The 20,080-nt window shown below is 41.6% G+C and overlaps 1 protein-coding gene and 1 long non-coding RNA gene across 6 annotated transcripts in view; both read left to right on the top strand.

Moving 5' to 3' along the window:
- Positions 1-20,080, top strand: part of LOC140211620 (protein prune homolog 2-like) — a 329,851-nt gene that overhangs the window by 257,326 nt on the left and 52,445 nt on the right. For 4 of the 5 annotated variants that reach the window (XM_072281551.1, XM_072281550.1, XM_072281553.1 and 1 more), the window contains 2 exons: positions 3,371-3,450; positions 13,575-13,796. In XM_072281551.1, coding sequence (XP_072137652.1) covers positions 3,371-3,450; positions 13,575-13,796 — 302 coding nt within the window. Of the gene's footprint in view, positions 1-3,370; positions 3,451-13,574; positions 13,797-20,080 lie in introns of those variants that run through there. The other variant, XR_011889534.1, reaches the window with a different exon arrangement.
- LOC140211622 (uncharacterized) lies at positions 14,701-19,001 on the top strand. Its single transcript, XR_011889536.1, has 3 exons — positions 14,701-14,732; positions 17,516-17,628; positions 18,147-19,001. It is a non-coding gene; the product is annotated as an uncharacterized lncRNA (long non-coding RNA).

The following is a 20,080-nucleotide window of genomic DNA, read 5'->3' as shown; positions in this document are numbered from 1 at the left end:
TGAACGTTAGCTTGTGTGCCAAGCCAGCTCTCTTTCTTTGCATGGTAGAAGAGTTCTAGAGCACTAAACAGAGGCATTTCAGCACAGCTGGCCCATCTGCCCAAGATGCCCATCTAAGCAGTAAAACAGAGACACAGGAGAGACTGCAGATGCTGGAAATCTGGAGCAACACATAAAATACTGGAGGAATTCAGCAGTTCAAGCAGCATCTAAGGAGGGAAATGGACAGTCAATATTTCAGGTGGAGACCCTTCTTTGAGACTGTGGAAGGGTCTTGACCCAAAGCAGCAACTGTCAGTTTACTCCCATATATGCTAACTGACCTGGGGATGGGTCGTGACCTGAAGTATTGACTGTCCATTTCCTTCCATTGATGCGATCTGACTTGCTAAGTTTCTCCAGCATTTTGTGCATTGTTCCCATCTTAGCAATTCCTTTATACTTGCTGAATGGATTTGGCTTTGGTGAGATAATATTATTAACAAGCTTGTTGAATGGTGGCTAATTATATCTTCTATGTACAATAAAACCATACCTGCCAGACATGTTCCAGTGTGGCTGAACCTACACAATAAAACTGACACAGCCATAATAGCTGAACCTCTTCCTTACCTGCCATATACAGTATTTTCAATCAGTCAGAGTAATTTCCTTTGCACCACCCGGGCTACATAGACTAACTTATTTCTCCCTTCCTCAGGTCTACCAAATGGTCAAACCTAAAACATTGACTGAATCTCATTTCTGAGTTTTTTTTTCCAGCATTTACAGTTGCTACTGAATTCTTTCATCATTTATTTGGGTTTGTATTTTACTTTTTCTTTGGTCTTTTCTTCATTTTCATTATATATTTTTTAAATATTCTTTTCTATGTCCAGACTAGAAATAGAAATTATGCATTAAAATTATTTTCATTTTTAAATAAAAGCAGTAAGGACTAGTTAAATCATTGCATTGGATAATTCTATTTTGTACATTCATCTTAAACCTGCCGGCAGTGGCAACATTCTTTAAATAAAGATATCCGTCTCCATGTCAGTTACAAAAGCTTCCAGTTCCCTTTCTTTTGACTTCCAAAGCCAAATTTTGTTGCAAAGTCAGCCTCAGTAGCTTTAAAAACAAGAGAGCTAGATTCTTGTGTTTCATTGGTAGGTTAAAATCATGAAGAAAAATAGATCCTGAAGGGAAGTTAATAAAATGTAATGCTAAAGCATAGTCATAACTTTAATTTAACAAGCCAATCTGTAAATTAACATGACCTACATAAACTCAGCACAACAAATGTCTTCAATTACTAATGTAATGTTTTATCAATCACTCATTCTAATTAGATCTGGGAATTCATTTTGTTAATTACAAAAGATTACAATTCTCAGAAATATCGTGGGAATTGAAATCTCTGTAAGAGATTACTGGGTAATGTGGTCTGCCTTTCTATTAAGTTTGATTTTAGTAGTTCTGTAGGGGTTCAAATGATAGCACTTTAATCTCAGAGTCATTGTTTAGTACTATAATATTGGGGTGTTGCTCTGGTAAAAATACATGCAAAGACTGCCAAACAATAGGCAAAAGACAAACTCTGCAGATAACATAGGTAAGTACTGAGAACATGAGCAGTAGAGTCCTTGAAAGTGAGTCTATAGATTGCGGAATAACTTCAGAGTTAAGTGAAGTTATTCATGCCGTTTCTTGAGCCTGATTGTTGAAGGGTAATAATTGTTCCTGAACATGGTTGTGTGGAACCTAAGGCTATTGTACCTCTTTGCTGATGGCAGCAACAAAGGGAGAACATGGCCTGGATGGTGAGGTCCTTGATGTTATCCACCATGCATCTATCAAAGTGTGTCAAACTTTTATGTGAGATGCTGATTTTGAACAAACTTCTAAGAAAGAAGCCTGCTTTCTGTGCCTGCTTTGTGATGGAACTTACAGTACATGCTGGTCCCAGGACAGATCCTCTGATATAATAGCGTCAAGAAATTTAAAACTACTGGCCCTCTCCACCTCCGATCCCCTAATGAGGACTGGCTCATGAACCTCCAGTTGCTTCCTCCTGTAGTCAATAATCAGCTCTTTGGTTTTGCTGACATTCAACAAGATTTTCAATCTCCAATATGCTGATTAGCCACCATCTTTGCCTCAGTGAACAACAGTGGTGTTATCACCAAATATAGAATTGGAGCTGTCTCACATTCATAGCTATAAAGCGAGTAGAACAGGGGGTTAAGCACACAGCCTTGTTGATAGTGATTGTGGAAGAGATGGTGTTGCCATTCCATACTGACTAGGGTCTGTAAGTGAGAAAATCAAGGATCCAGTTGCACAAGGAGGAATCAAGGCCTAGGTCTTGGACCTTAGTGATTATTTTGAGAGGATGATGATGTTGAATGCTGAGCTATAGTCAATGAAGAGCATTATGATGTGTGCATCTTCATTGTCCAGATGTTCCACAATTGAATAAAGAGCCAATGAAATGGCATATGCTGTTAACCTGCTGTGACTGTAGGCAAATTGAAGCGGGAGGGCTGAAAAGAGGCCCTCCCCATCCCAAAAATGGGCAGGAGCAAGAAATGACAGCAAAGTCTGGCATGTTAATCATCTGTAAAATCAATTGTTACATGATCATGAGCATAATTGCTTGTCATTGACTTTTCCTATGTATTGATAATTGGTCCACTGAACACAAGGCCGTAGGTGAAAAGTAAATGACAGGCAAATGTCAGATTGGATGATCTGGTCCAATATTTTGAAGAACAGAAGTGTTGTCTCTGTGTTCCATCCAACGTTTAACCATTGAGTATTAATAGTTTAACAATGAACAATCAGCACTGAATAAACACATTTAATTGTTGCCATGTTGATGGTTTTATTTTTTTAAATTTTATTTAGACTTACGGTGCAGAATAGGCCCTTCTGGCTCTTCAAGCTGTGCCAACAGCAACACAGCAATTTAACCCTAGCCTAATCACAGGAAATTTACAGTGACCAATTAACCTACTAACTGGTGCATCTTTGGACTATGAAAGGAAATCCGAGCACCCCAAGGAAACCCATATGCTTATGGGGACGTACAAACTCCAAACTCCGTCACCCTGAGCTGTGATTGCCTCATGCCAACTGCTGTGCTACTTTGATGCCCAGCTTGGGATTATGCAGGTTACAACATGGTTAATATGGTTCCTACAATACAGAACAATTTGTAATGCATTTGAAACATTCTGAAATTATTAATGTGCAACATGTCAAAGATTTTCTTTTTAGTATTTCTGAAATTCAAACTTGAAAAGAATGTTAACTTGTCAATGATATGTACACATCAACACTGCATTAATTTTCACAGTTACTTTGATGGTGTGTTTGTCTTTTACAGATCAGTGACAGAGGATGTGGGAATGGACATCCCCTTTGATGAGGGTGGGCTAAGTCCCTTAGCAGAAGAAAGCAGACCTGGTAGGAACAGTCTGATTAATTCATTTCCATAAATAACCTGCTAAATTATGTGCTGAGAATCAATGGCACAGTAAATATGACTCATCATTTTGCAGGAACCAAAACACATCTTCAAGACCTCCAAGCCACACACACTGCCGGGCATAAAATAACAAATTACTTACATAGAATGAATCACTTATTTTCTTCCAGTTCCTTCTGACCTTGTTTCACTGCTTATGTGGTCTATATTTGGAACCTGGAATCACTAGAATTTGATATTTAAAGTCAGAGTTGAATGTATTATTATATGCACAAATATGCCTCTGCAGAGGTGCAATGAAGAACTTATTGCAGTAGTTATCATAACATTAGAAACAATGAGAAAAACATAAATTATACAAGAGTACAAAATTATAAAGGGACAAATTTATGTGAAGTTATTGGGCTATTTGATATCTTAATTTTCTAAGTAATGCCAAATAACAGTGGCATGAAACTAAACCACTTGTTATTTATGTTCATGATCTGTAAATATGTATTTACACTATTTGTGAAATTTTGTTCAGTAATATTGTCAAGTTCAAATTTAACTGTCTTTCAGCCATACATGAATACAGCCAAACAAAACAGTGTTACTCCAGGGCCAAGATGCAAAACACAGTTCCAACAGTCAAACACAGCACAAGGCACATATAGTATACATAAAATAACAAACACATACAAGATAACAGTAAAATACAGTCATAAAAAAATAGTTTGAGTCCCTAAGTCCATGAATGTTGCAGCAGTCTGCAGTTGAACACAGCTTGACTTCTGCTGAGCAAACACTGGGTATAGCCCCAACTCCAGCATGAACAATGCGCCACCCACTTCCAGCACTTGGGAGGAATGCCCAACTCTAATGCCTCCCCCTGGGCGGCTGCAAGCAGGCAACACTGCGGCTTGAGGCCCTGTCCTCACTATAACTGAGGCCACACAGTTCCCCGCCATTTGTCAATAAACCAATGAATTGGACTAGCAACATTCCACATTGACAGTGACAAGCAGGGTCTTGTGATCACAAGAAAAACAACTAAGATGATCACTCACTGCTAGTCTGCATACTTCTGCTTCTCTGTTGTGGGCAGCATCACAGTTTGCACCAAGTCCAACTCCCAACTCCTTCAGGTTCTACACCAACAAGCAAATTGATGATGGGGTAGATCTACAATACTTTAAGTTAATAATCTCCAGCAGGGTCTTTCAATTGTAAAAAATGTTTTTTTTTTAAAAAAGACAATAACACCTTTGGTTGACATAGCATCCTACTGGAAGTTAATGCCTTCTTTGTTGTATGAGATAGCAAGTACAATTATGCCTGTAGTTAGTTAAGTAATACATCCCAAGGTGTTTCATATGGCCTTTCATAGACAATGTAACATTGAGGTACACGAGAAGTTAGACAACATGACCAAAGTTGGGTCAAGGAGAAAGATTTTAATGATTATAAAGGAGGAGAATAAACCAGAACTACTTAGGGATGAAATACTGAGCTCAGATTTGGGCTGTAGAATTTAGTATTATTCAAAGTAAATTTTACTAACAAAGTGCATATATGTCACCATATACAACACTGAAATTCATTTTCTTGTGGGCATACTCAGCAACTCCATAGAATATTAACTATAACAGGATCAATGAAAGATCAACCGGTGTGCAGAAGTTAAACTATGCAAATATAAATAAATAGCAATAAATAACAAGTATGTAAAATAATGAGATAAAGAGTCCTTAAAGTGAAATCATTGGTTGTAGGAACATTTCAATGATGGGGCAAGTGAGTGTAGTTATACCCTTTCAGGTTAAGTAAAGTTTATTGTCATTGATACAGTTATGTATATAATGAACATTTATAATGTATGTAGAAACGAGGCAACGTTTCTCCGAACCAGTGTATCAAGCACAGTAGTGCACATAACACACAGTAACTTATGAAGGCAAGGATAAAATCCAGTGACACTTCAAATACAATGCGGCAGGGAGTTCAGAAGCCTAATGGTCTGGGGAAGAATCTGTTTCCCATCCTGTCCGTTCTTGTTTTTATGTGTATTAGTCTCCTGCCTGATGGTAGAAAGTCAAAGAGGATGCTGGGTGGATGGGTGGGATTCTTAATAATACTAAGGGCTCTGCGTACACAACACACCTAATAAATGTCCCCAGTGGATGGATGATTTGGTTCAAGAGCCTGATTGTTGAAGGGTAGTGATTGTTCTTGAACATGGTGGTGCGAGTCCTGAGGCTCTTGTACTTTCTCCGTGATGGCAGCAGCGAGAAGGGAGCATGACCTGGGCGGTGGGGATGTCTGATGATGGATGTTGCTTTCCTATGATAGTATTTTAAGTAGATATGCTCAATGGTTGGGAGGGCTTTATCCATGATGTACTGTGCCAAATCCATTAATTCCTGTAGGCTTTTCCACTCAAAGACATTGGTGCTTACCAAACCAGGCCATGATGCAGTGGTCAATATACTCTTCACTACATATCTATAGAAGTTTGGCAAAGTTTTAGATGTTATGCCGAATCTCCGCAGGCTCTTTAGGAAGTAGAGGCGCTGCTGTGCTTTCTTTGCAATTGCTAGATCCAGGACAGGTTCTTTAAATAGTAACACCCAAGAATTTAAAGTTGTTTACCCTCTCCACCTCTGTTCCTCCAACGAGAACCGGCTCATGGACCTCTGGTTTTCTTCTCCTGAAGCCTATAATCAGTTTCTTGGTCTTGCTGACATTGAGTGAGAGGTTGTTGTTATGACACCACTCAGCCAAATTTTCAATCTCCATCCAGTATGCTGATTCATCACCATCTTTGATTCGGCCCACGACAGTGGTGTCATCAGCAAAGCTGAATATGGCATTGCGGGTACTTTAGGCTAGGGGTGAACATATAGAATGATACTTCTGTTTAAAAAAGAAAAATTGTTAGGAACCTTAATTACTTAGTATCTGTATTTTTGAATCCTCATGCACCCCAGACATCCAAGTAGCATCCGCATAATATGTTTTGAATTGTGTGTCTGGATGGTAAATGACTGCCAGTACGAAATATTGATACGTTGCCCATTCCAAAATACGATGGCAGTGACTCAACCCGGGTGCAGAGGAATATGACAGACTCCCATGTGGAGAAGGAAACAAGGTCATGCATAGGAATACTAACAGAGTATCGGTGGCATGACCAAGCAACACCGTAAGACAAATCACTCTAGACGCACAAGGACTCCCGAGCAGCGCTAATCGAGAGTCCGAATTAATTAATCGTAGGAAGCGGAAAAACCGGTGCCAGTCACAGTAAACTTGAAAAGATTAAACAGAAAACACAAGGGCTTAACAACTCTGGTTAACACAACAATTAATAAATATAGGTGCTCAAGAAACCCAAACGCCCAATGCTGTATGCACACGCAGAGGCCTGCAGAGCTAGTGACCACACCAAAGGTGCCAGATAACACCCAGTCTTAACCTCATGTCTAATTTCTGTGCAGCATCAAAGAGATTCTCGCCATAATTATTAAGAAGGTCATCCTTTACTTGCAAGTTAGTTATTAATTTGTGTTTCCTAACCAGTTCTTTTATTTTAATTATTCAGTGTTTCTGCAAAGGTCTGCAGTGAATAGTATTGCAATTGCTAAAGGCTATTTTGTTGTCTTAAAGGTTGATGCATAAATTTACTTTAAGGCAAGGTTCTGTTAGGCATTCCTCTTGGAATATAGCATGTCTAGAAAAAAATTGAGTGGACAGGTCTTTGAGATGCTGGAAGAGAATGAGAGAATAGTGTGAGAAATGTTTTTGGGACAGTTCCACTTCCAACCAGTCTGTTCAGGAAGCAATTATTCCACAAGAAGCTGAGTAAGGAACAAGGTGTGAGATAATTGTACTTGGTTAATAAGGCTGTTGTCATTGAAATCTCAAGTTACAACTGCAGTCTATAAGAAAAATAAGAATGCAATTTCCTGTGCTGCAAAGTCGACCTGAGTAATCAACTATTATGTATCTGGCTAGTTCCAGAGTGGAGCTAACAATATTCGCAACACCTTTGCAATACAAGTGTCAAGGTTCTTGGTGGCCTGTTGTAAATTTCTTTTTTTTTGGCGTGCATGCGAGTCTGTGCGTGTGCGTGCATGCATCCGTTTTTTCATGGCTTTTACAAGGCGCAGAGCGAGATAGAGACTGTGTGGCGCGCCACTCCTCACACAGGCATTTTCGCAGTATTTTTCCCTTGATTTTACGAAGTCGAGTTGCGATCTCAACACAACCCGACACGGATGGAAAGCGTACTTGGGAGCGGACCAGACTGGTTTCGAACCCGGGAACCTCCGCTCCTGGGTCCAGCGCCGATATCATTGCGCCACCAGCTGGCCCAAGCCTGTTGTAAATTTCATAGATTGTCATTGAGAGAGCTTAACTGTATATTAAGGTGTGTGTGTGTGCGCGTGCACATCTTTATGTTAATGAAGAGGGGTGTGGTTATAGGGATTTTGACATGAGGAAAGACACAGATCAGTGGTGCTGTCCACAAAGGACTCACCTTACATAGAACACCACAGCACAGTGCACAAACTTCAACCCACAATGCTGTGCTGATCTTATGGCCTACTCTAAGATCAATCTAAGACTTCACTTCTACATACAGTAGCTGCTAATGTTTCTAATGTCCATATGCCTATCTAAGCATTTCTTAAATGCCCCAAATATATCTACCTCTACCACCACCCCAGCAGGTTAATCCATGCACTCACCACTGTGTCAAGAACTTACTCTGACATACACCCTATATTTGCCTCCAATCACCTTAAAATTCTTCCCCCTGGTATTAGTCATTTCCACTCTGGGAAAAGTTTCCTGCTATCCACTCAATCGATACTCCAATCCTCTTTTGCTTCAAAGAGAAAAGCCCTAGTTGGTTCAACCTATCTTATGTAATAACTACCAGAGTTTCCTATTTGCCAGCTAATTCTTTGTAGTCAGTCCCTTCAGGATTGAGGATGTCTTGCATTTACTCTGGTTTTGTGGATACTGGAGTGTCTACCAAGGCTAATGCGTCATCTACAGACTCTCTCACCGATGGAGGCTGGAGCCTGTCTGTCTGGGCTGGTGGGTGGGGAGTTTTTGAGGTGGTGTGCTCCTTTTGCCGGGCTTCTGTGTGTCACAGGTTCACAGAATGTACGCAGGCCCTTTGGCCCACCAGGCAAATGCTGATTGTCATGTACATACATACCGATGCCTCTTTTTGTAGCCATCTGTGGCATAAAATGCTTACAGTGCCTATAAAAAGTATTCACCTCCCTTAGAAGTTTTCATGTTTTATAACATTGAATCACAGTGGATTTAATTTGGCTTTTTTGACACTGATCAAGAGGGAAAAAAAATTCTCTCATGTCAAAGTGAAAACAAATTTCTACAAAGTGGTCTAAATTTATTACAATTATTAAACACAAAATAATTGATTGCATAATTACTCACCCCCTTCAAGTCAGTATTTGGAGAATTCACCTTTTGCAGCAATTACAGACTTGAGTCTGCACATCTGGACCTTGCATTTCTCTCCCCCCTCCCCACTGCCCCCCCCATTCTTCTTTACAAATTTGCTCAAGCTCTGTCAGATTGCATGGGGATCATGAGTGAACAGGCCTTTTCAAATCCAGCCAACGATTGGATTGAGGACTGAACTCTGACTTGGCCACTACAGGACATTAACTTTGTTGTTTTTAAGCCACTCTTGTGTAGCTTTGGCTTTATGCTTGGGGTCATTGTCTTGCTAGAAAATAAATCTTCTTCCAGGTCCCAGTTCTCTTGCAGACTGTATCAAGTTTTCCATCTATTTTGCTGTATTCATTTTAGCCTCTATCTTCACAAGCCTTCCAGGGCTTACCGCAGTGAAGCATCCCCACAGCATGATGCAGCCACCACCATGTTTCACGATTGGGATGGTGCATCTTTGATGATGTGTGGCCAAACATAGCATTTAGTCTAAGCTTGTAACTCCTCCAGTGTTGTTATGGGTCTCTTGAAAGCCTCTGTCACTAATTCCCTTCTTGCACAGTCACACAGTTTTCGAGGTCAGCCTGCCTAGGCAGATGTACAGCTGTGCCATATTCTTCCCATTCCTTGATGATTGACTGAACTAAATTCCAAGGGATATTCAGTGACTTGGAAATCTTCTTGTATCCATCTCCTGATTTGTGCTTTTCATTAACTTTTTCACGGAGTTGCTTGGAGTGTCCTTTTGTCTTTATGCTAATATCTTTGCTAGGATGCTGACTCACCAGTAGTTGAACCTTCCAGATACAGGTGTATTTTTACTACAAGCAATTAAAACACCTTGATCTCAATTTAACTAATTATGTGATTCTAAAACCAATTGGCTGCACCTGTGATGATTGGTGTGTCATGTCAAAGGGGTGGATACTTAGGTAATCAATTACTTTGTGTTTTATATTTGAAATTAATTCAGATCATTTTGTAGGGATCTGTTTTCACTTTGATACAAAAGTATTTTTCTGTTGATCAATGTCAAAAAAAAAAGACTAATTAAATCCACCGTGATTCAGTGTTGCAAAACAATAAAACATGAAAACTTACGGGGGTGGGGGGGAATGTGAATACTTTTTAACAGGCACTGTATTTAAAAACTTCCTAAATGTTATGAGAGTACTTGCCTCTGCTTCTCTCAAGCTGTGTCTTCCAGATTTCAATGCCTGTCTGGGTGGGTGGGGAAAAAATCCTCAAATTCTCTTCAACACTTGACCTCAACCTAAACCCAAGAATTCTGGTTAATGATGTCTTTGTTAGGGAAATCATTTTTCATTAAAATCTTCTTAAATTACAACTGTGGTCCATGAGCAGGATGAGGTTGCCATTTCCTATGCTCCCTCTTTGACTTTAGTAACCAAGTATTATGTATGTGGCTCCTTCCAGCGTGGAGAGAGAAATATTCACAATACCTTGCACTCTACTGTTTACTGTTATGTACACTAGGTGAGTGGAGACTGTCCTAGCTCAAAGAAGGGTGGTTACATTTCATTTATTTCCACCATGTGGTCAAGGTGCCTATCTATGCCTATAAATATATTTGTATATATCCTCTCTAATGCAATCTCGTGCTTCCTACTCCATCCTCGGAGGGGCTGCTGGTCCGTGTCACTACTATCGGAGGCGTCTCTGGGTCCCGATGCTCTCGGAGATGCTATTGAAATTCTGGGATGTATGGATTGGACTGTAGTTCATATTGGCCTCTTTCAGTTCTATGTTTTTGTGTTCTCGCCCATTCTTCCTTGGGTTTGCAAGTTCTTTTTCTTTTTATATGGCGGACATTGATGTCTTTTTTCAACTGCTTCTATGGTTTTGTGTATTTTATAGTTATTTGATGAAGACAAATCTCAGAGTTGTATTCTGCATGCATACTTTGATAATAAAATTTTACCTTTTAACTTTTGAGCTGCAGCCTAAACAATCGTTACATAGTAGTACCATGATCTCTCTGCTTTTATATTCTGTGCCCTGGCTATTAAAGGTAAATTTACCTGTGCTGCCACCTTCAGGAATTCTTGGAGATGTGGACTAAGATACCTTTGCTTTGTACTTCCATAGGATCCTGCCATGTCCACCATATTAGTCTTCCCAATATGCATCATCTCAGCTTTTTTGAGATTAAATTCCATCTGCAATTACCTCTTTTCTTCCTACCAATTCATTTGCATTGTTCTATTGTTGGGATGACCCTCTACATCATCAAAGACATTACCAATCTTCATATCATTTGTAAACTTGATAATCATACCCCTTACATTTGCATCCAAATCACTCATGTATATTGCACACAACAAAGGTTCCAGCGCAAGTTCTCAGTGTACACTCCTAGTCACAGGTTTCCATTCACAGAAGCAATCCTCGATCATCACCCATTGCCTCATATTACAAAGCCAGTTTTGGATCCAATCCATCCAGTATTACATGCGCTCTTGCCTTTTCGATCATTGCAACAGTCTATTTAGACTACATGAACTGTGCTATCTTCATTGATGCACTTTTTTCAACCAAAAAATTCAGTCAGATTGGTGAAACGGAATCACCCCTGACAAAATCAGACTGATTTGCTTTGATTAATGTCTGGCCTACTAAGTGCAGAATAGTTCCAGTAGCTCAGAATATTTTTTGCAGTAACTTCCTTTCCACAGATGGTGAATGCATGGGATTGTAATCCCATGGCTTTTCCCTGCTGAATTTCATGAACAATGGTACCACATATATGGTTCTCCATGCATCTGAGATTTTACCTGCAACCAGAGCAAATTTGTATATTTCGATTAGAACAGTCTTTTCTTCTCATGCTTCAATGCTAACCTCAACATGCCATTAGTTTATCTGCCTGGAAGTCCATTAAGAAATTTTACTATCTAATATCTTGACATCTAATAAAAAACAGCTAATTTGTTCTAAATTTTACCACTCCTCACCCAGAATTTGCCAATTATAATGTCCTTTTAATGTCAATAGTGAATACACATGAGAATGTAGTACCTCACCTGCTTTCTCTGGCTATATTCACAGATTGCTATGTTGGGCCCCAATGATGCTACTCTTTCACGGGATAGTGTCTTCATCTTAATAGGTTGATATTACTTTCAGTTTTCCCTTACTCTTGTTGGCAGCACTATGCCATCCTCTATTTTACTCTCACTAATGTTTAGCTTCCCCCTCTGTAAAGTTACTAAACTCTTGGTGCATGCACTCAGTCTTCACTAGCAACCAGAATGCTTCCTCTCCACACTGAGAGGTCACGGAGTGGAGATTTGCAGAAGTCAATGAAGATGTTACATTTCTTCATGGAGGCTTTGAGCACATCCCTGAATCATTTCTTCTGTCCGCCAACTGATTTCTTCCCATGTAGAGCTCAAACCAGAAATGTTTCAGGCATCTGGTTCTAGACATGCAAGTAAAATAAATAACTGCCTGTAACCAGGTACCCAACATTGGGGGATATTGACCCGAGAGGGGCCACTGATATTGGTTGATTTAAGTGGAAGATTTTGTGGAGATAGGGTTACTCGTATTTTGTGTGAAGACTGGCTCTAACCATTGCAAAGTCTTCCCTGTGAAGCCCCTTGATTTCAGCATTACCAGGTTGAATCTCAGGAGTGGGCAGAAAAGAATCAGCCACTTGATGATTCTGGCTAACCATGGTTGCGAAAATTTCAGCCTAGTCTTTTGCACCACTTGTGCAGTAATATCCCCACTGCGGTGAAAAAGGGGGATGTTACTGGAACCACCGCCTCTTGTTATCTGTTTATGGCCCATTATCATGCATGACTCTCTCATTTATCTCTCCTATTTAGTTCAATAATAGCACTACACAGCCTGCTCAGGCTGCATTCTCCACTTTTTAATGATAATGCTCAGGCCTCAGGATGAAAAATAGATGTTGGCTTTCTGAGATCTACTTTGTAGATCAATAAAAAACCATTGTTCAAGGACAGAAGTCTGCAAATGCTGGAATTTGCAGCTAGATTTTCAACGGTATTCTTTAGTGTTTTGATTGTAGTGGGAAAAAACTTAGATTGAAATTTCTATCTTTCTGCTATGTTAGTGTCAGCAAACAACAATTGTTGATGTTACTAGTAGGATTGTGAGTTTGGATAAAATATAGTTTGGATAAATTAGTTCCATACTCCTCGATACGTCATTGGGTGTATTTAAGGCAGAGATTGATAGGTATCTGAGTAGCCAGGGCACCAAAGATTATGGTGAGAAGGCGGGGGAGTGGGACTAAACGGGAGAATGGATCAGCTCATGATAAAATGGTGGAGCAGACTCGATGGGCCGAATGGCCGACTTCTGCTCCTTTATCTTATGGTCTTATGGATAACCTTGAGAAAAATTTTTAAATGATGGTGAGACATCTACTTGCATTAAAATTTGGAAAATATTTGAAGCTTTAATCTGAGTAATTGTTTATGACATGTATTATTATTGGTGATTATATGTGTATATTAAATTGTTTGCTATTTGTTGGCAAAGGGGGTGACTGAAAATACAAAAGAGCAGCAAATTGAGAACTAGCAAAAATAGATATCTAAATAGCCTAACTATTTTCTTTTATCTTACACAGAACCACCAAATTCCCTGGATCTCAATGGAACACACCCTGGGAAGAAAAAGCTTATAGCTCCTGAAATCAGCCTTTCACTTGACCAAAGTGAAGGCTCAGTTCTTTCTGATGATAACCTTGATACTCCCGAAGATCTTGACATCAATGTAGATGACCTTGAGACTCCCGATGAAGCAGATTCGCTTGAATACTCAGGGCAGGGTAATGAACTGGAGTGGGAAGGTAAAAACAAATTAAGATCAACTGTTATTAAGAGCTATATGAGTTCTTTCAAAGATATTTCTCCAAGGTTCTGCTTCAACAGATCATTACTGATTTATTCTTGCTTTTATTACTTTGGATGTGCTTTGATGAAAATTATAAGTGGCAAGCTAACTGAGTCATGTTGAAAGAGTCAGTTTTCATGTTGTTGGCCAATGCTACCCCATATATCATACTATCTTCCCAAAAAAGAATAGATGGGACTTTACTCAGAATATTGTGAGATTATTATAAAAGTTTTAAGAGAGAAATCATTCTGCATCAAAAAGTGCAAACAGAAATACAACAAGTATCACTTTACATTTCTTGAGTGGCAAAGTATCGATAATAGTAGGTTGCAGGGAATATGGCATTTTTCATTCAACAGTACTCATAGAGCACTACAGCATAGAAAGAAGCCCTTTGGCTCATCTCATCCATGCACTTAAGTAATCATGTATTAATTACTTCAATATCACAAGTCTGACCATTCGAATTTGACCATCATTGTTGCTTTAGGCCTTGGTAGCAAAATCTTTAGATGACCAGTCATGACACAATAGCAAGGAAAATACATGTAATGTGGAAGAATGTCAAATTTGGGATTACACCCATATTTGAGGGTAGTTTCGGTCTCGTGTTAAGTCTGTTCCTCTACGTTATGAAAACTTAATGTAAAAAAGCAAGTCTTATACATTTCACATTGAAACATATGACTGGCCTTTTGCCATCTTTCTTTCTTCATTCCCTCCAATGAATTCAGTGATAATAATCAAGATAAAAACCTGTGCTATGTGCTATGGTAATTAGAGTGCAGTCACCTTTATGTCTTTCTATATGTGCTCTAACATATGTGACACAGATGCCCCAGTATCCAGCTGCGTATTCGCTAATTTTCCTGCCACATTCATCTGGAAGGTAAGTTTTGTCCTGTTTCTTCAGTTGTGTACATAGTGACAATGCAAATTGTTCTTTTTTATCATCCAGTGTCTTCTTTGATGTTAATCACATACTGTGCATGATCAGTGCATTTTGCGTTTTAATGCTCTCTGAAGTGATATTGTTCCACAATTATGTTATAGTTTCTACCAAAATATCTCGTAATTTCCATCAACTTCAAATTTTTTGTCATCTGACTATACATATACATAAACAAATGAAACAACGTTCCTCTGGACCACGGGGCACCCAAGCAACATACATCACATACATCATATAAACCAAAAATATTATACTAAAAGTTCAAGTTTAAATTAAATTATCATTCAACTGTACGTGAATACCGCCAAGTGAAACAGCGTTCCTCCAAGGTCAGGGTGCAAAACACAGTACCAACAATCATACACAGCACAAGGCCCATACAGCACATAAATAGGCATCCGTTAGTCTCGTGAGACCATGGATTTGCGCCTTGGAAGGTTTCCAGGGCACAGGCCTGGGCAAGGTTGTATGGAAGACAGGCAGTTGCCCATGCTGCAAGTCTCCCCTCTCCACGCCACCGATGTTGTCCAAGGGAAGGGCATTAGGAGCCATGCAGCTTGGCACCAGTGTCACCGCAGAGCAATGTGTGGTTAAGTGCCTTGCTCAAGGACACAACACGCTGCCTCAGCCAGGGCTTGAACTAGCGACCTTCAGATCACTAGACAAACGCCTTAACCACTTGGCCACGCGCCAACATACAGCAGCACATAAAAGATAACAGTAAAACATACCAATCACACTAAAAAAAAGTACATAGCTCAAGTCCCTGAGTGATATGTCCTGTAAATTGATAGTGCATCGTTGTTATCAGCAAGAACAAGCAGTTCTCAGCAGTCCGCAAATGAACGTACACATGCAATCTGGCTTGTCATTCTACCAATCAAGCACCGGAGGGCAGCACCTATGGGTGGGGGCCAGATCGCAACCCAGCATGGACGCTGTTTGACTCCACCTCCGGCATCTCCTCCCCAGGAATGCTGCAACAAGCAAACTCATGGCTTGAGGCCTAATCCTTGCTGTAACTGAGGTCACGCACCTTCTCCTGCCGTCTGGGTCACCAATAAACAGGGAAATTAACTTGCAGTATTTTACATCATCAATGTCCAACACAGTCTAGCAATTGCAAGAGAAACATCCAAAACAATCACTCGCAGTGAAACTGCACACTTTCCTCATGCGCTGACTCTGATGGCTTCCTGTGATACACACCAAGACTAGTTCCCCTGCCAACGAGCAGCTCGTTGATGAGGTACTCCTGCAGTACCTGAAGCTCTTAATGTCCTGCGATTGTGGGGAAAAAAAAGACTAAAAGAGCATTGGTTGGCCCACAAGAGGCTGCTGCTTCTGAACATGCAAACACCTTACCAGAAGATTTATAACTAAACTCATAAAATATAATTCAAAATGTATGTACAGTGCAGCAAAGCAGAGCACAGGTAAACAGTAAACAGCTTGTTGTCCTACCAGGTTGGCTGGTGGCGCAGTGAGATCAGCGCCAGGCTCGAGAACAGAGGTTCCTGAGCTCGACCCAGTGACAGACCGCCCCCGTGCGCGCTCTCCATCCGTGCCGGGTTGATGTCAAGCTTGCAACTCGACCTCGTAAAAAAAAAACACTGCCACCTCCAGTTTAAATTGCCGCGTGGATTATTGTGGAGGACCAAATACCAATACCAGTACCCATAGTGACGAGAGCTCAGTGGGGCCAGTTTATCTATTAGTCTCACAGCTCGAGGGAAGAAGCTGTTACCCAGTCTGGCAGACCTTGTCCTGATGCTTCTTTACCTTCTTCCTGATGGTAGCGAGTCAAAGTGATTGTGGGACGGGTGGTAGGCAGACATCCCACCCTGCAAAAGCTCGTTTCAGGGAGGTAGCACCATTAATTTGCGGGAGACTCCCGGAACTTCCGGGAGAGGTGGGATGCCTGCAATGGAGTAACTCCTTAGCAGCTAGCCAGCTAGTTTAAGTAACGTTAGCTATGCTAATGAACGAATGACATCCGTTAAACTCACCTCAACATGTCTTTTACAGTCTTAACCCACCATGGGCAATAGAAAAGTCACTGTTGCATACAGTGCAGCGAGCAACACTGTCATTATTTTTGACCCCTATTAGGCAGGGGTACACTTTACTGTAGCCTGGGGTGACGTACGTTTTATATTTTCTTTTTTTGGAACACTCTGCCATGGTGCGCGCGCTCTCTATCCCTCGCTCTCAAAAAAATCGATTTCTGGGATATTGTATATAATTTGCGGGCATCAGGGAGCACTATCAATATGCGGGAGACTTCCGGAACTTCCGGGAGAGGTGGGATGTCTGGGTAGGGATCTGCAATAATGCTTTTGGCCCTTCTCTGCAATGCTTCCGGTAAATGTCACAAATAGGGGGGAGGGAGGCCTGGATGATCCTCTCAGCAGTTTTTACTGCCCTCCGTAAGATCTTGTCGTCCGATGACTTGTAGCTTCTGCACCAGACAATAATGCAGCCAGACAGGAATCTCTCATTGGTGCTCCTGTAGAAAGTTGTTGGAATGGGGGTGTGGAGCCTTGCACAGTGGTAACTCTCCTCCTTATTTCTGTTGTGCAGCAGGTGTTTGAGGAGTGTGCTTCTTTGTATTTGATGAAGAATGAAACAGGTTAACTTTGAGCTTTGGCACTTATGTTGAGTCGTGGGCTGGGCTGGGTGCATCAGGATGATACACTGATTCCTTGCTATCATTGCAGGCAAGTTTCAAAGACAGTGCAACATTATGGGCTCATTTAAAAGTCAAATACACTTGTGATAACAGCTGCTTCAGATATGTTACCCATCAGAGACCATGGACAAACTGATTCAGGTAACATCATCTAGAAGTACACCAGAATCATGAGCTTACCAGACATTTCTGTACAACAATGCGAAAGACAAAACCACCTCCTCTCTCTTGCTGCTGACACTGAAATATGATATGCTCTGCAATGAGGATGGCTTGGATTTGAAATAATTTGACAGCATTCTTTAAGTTCAGTATAAAATAAATCTGCTAGTTTCTCTGGTGGAACCAGACTTTCAAATTTGCTGGGCCAACATAGTGAGGAGTATGCAAGATCAGAATTTCAAAATGTTACAAATAAGAATGAATGTCTTTTTTTGATCCTTCAATTTATGGCACCTTTGTGTAAGGGGGTTTCGACTTTTATGTTACTGCGGAGGCTAATTAAAATGGCCTCTTTGTTATGTTAATCTGGGGAATGCGGCTTTGTTGTGTTAAACGCTGAGAAAGTTTGCGCTAGCAGCTTGTTTTTGTTTAGAGTGTGATAAGAAATATGTTATTAACCAATTGGGATAGTTGTTACATTTTTGGTGTATTTGAAGATATTGTATGCGCGAGGTTTTGAGGGAGAAGGCGGGAGAGCGAGACAGAGGATGGACGAGGTGCTGTGATATTCGCTAACGGGATCAGACCCCGAGGAGGGTGTTCAGCGAGGAGACGGAGACGGACTCGTGTGGAGCGTCTGGTCGACCACCGTTGTTGGTCCCAGGCGGCCGGTCGAGGTAGTCCGAGGGGTCGCTGGGTGAAGGAGAAGGTCCTTGAGCTCCAACTGTTTTGTGCACGAAGAGATTGAACTTTGATAAGTGTGGCGCCTTTTATTTTCCTTTTATTTTTTTATTCTCTCTTAATTATATAGTTCCAGTAATATGTATAAATTGTGAATCATTTAATTGCATCTGGTGTATTGTCTGTTATTTGGGCGGGGTGGGGTACCTCACACAGCAGCCACACAAACTATTACCTAGTTTGGCGGGGCCGAGGCTGTTTTCCTAGATGACAGCGAGCTGAGCAACCCTGAGGGTGGCCAGGTGGGGCTGCATTGTGTGGGCTTTGTCTGGGATTGAGTCTGCTGGTATGCTGTGTGGGTGCCCTGTTTAAATCTGTAATGTGTGTCTCTGTGGGTTATTTGCTGGTGATTGCTGTATGCGTAGTGGGTGAGGTCTTTGTTCGAGTTCAGACTAGCATTGACGAGTTGGACGTGGCACTCGGGGCTGTCCATGCGGTTGGGAGAGAGAGGAAAGAGTGGTCTGATTTGGAGGTAGGGTCTGTGAATAAATGTTCTACCTCTGGCAGGCTCCGTCTGGCATTTGGGATAGTGTCCACCCCAAGAGGGGCAGAGGCGTGTGAGATGTGGGCGGAGCGGATCTCTCAGTTGTTAGATGAGTGGCAGTGCTCGGTTGAGGAAGAGTGACAGGGATTGGTTGAAAGTTTGAGTAGGCGGGCTGGTGATGGTGTTAGAGCTGCCAGGTTCACTTACACCGTAGTGACAGCTGTCAGTTATTTGAAAGAGGGGGGAAAGTTTTCAGTGTGTCTTCTCTGGCTAGGAGGGCGGCTAAATTGCTTGTAGTGCCAGGGGGATCATTTCAGGGGATCAGCCCCTCCCTCAGTTGTTCAGCTGATCAGAGAGGGGTCGGGAAACTTAGTGGAGGCCCAGTGGGGTAATGGCTTGGGGTCTCTGGGGAAGCACATTCCCAGCAATGTACCAATGAATTTCTGAACGGAGAGGACCCTATTCCTGAAGGCTTAGAGGGACCACGCCCCAGGGTGTTGTTACGGATAGAGGGAAGCGATGCTAAAGCTATCCTTGACCCCGGGGCGCAGGTCAAGTTGTTGTACAGTTCGTTTTACAACCGGTGTCTGAAGCATTTATCCTTGACAACCGCAAGGGCACCGGAGACTTTGGGTACTAGTCTCAGTAGTTATCCAGAAGACGATGATTAGTTAGTGACCCTGGAGTTTATGGGGGCATTGTCTGGGCACCCAGCTTGTCGAGTTACTTCTGAGGACGTGTGTAGCAGCCTTGAGCCAGTACCGAATTTAAACGAGACCCTGCGGTGGTACGGCTTGGGGAAGGTAGCTGAGGGTGAGACCCTCTTAATAGATGCTCCGAACCACCACGAGGGAGGGGAGTTGACCGCTGAAGACACCTCAGTGAGAGAGAGGTCACAGTAACTGGACCCTGGCGCCGTGCAAGATGGAGGCAGCGTGTGTGTGGATTATGCAACGTGATTTAATGTGCTGGATCTGAGGAGAGAATGTTGCCAGATCCCGAGGAGTGCAGCTGTCGAGCCGAAGATAGCCGTTACTAGTTCCCTAGGATTCTTCCGATCCGAGAAGATGCCCAAGGGCATATCCGGAGCCCCTGCATCCTTCCCGCGGGGCATGAGGAAGACCATGGGGGAAGTGAAGGTGTGTGGAGTTTTGACGTATGTGGATGGCTGCCTAGAGCTTGGATTTGCCTGGGGGGACTATGAGG

The sequence above is a fragment of the Mobula birostris genome, chromosome 17 (assembly GCF_030028105.1).
Source record: "Mobula birostris isolate sMobBir1 chromosome 17, sMobBir1.hap1, whole genome shotgun sequence".
In the NCBI taxonomy this organism is placed as follows: Eukaryota; Metazoa; Chordata; class Chondrichthyes; order Myliobatiformes; family Myliobatidae; genus Mobula; species Mobula birostris.
The sequence above is the reverse complement of the archived record's forward strand: the minus strand, read 5'-3'. Positions and strand labels throughout refer to the sequence as shown.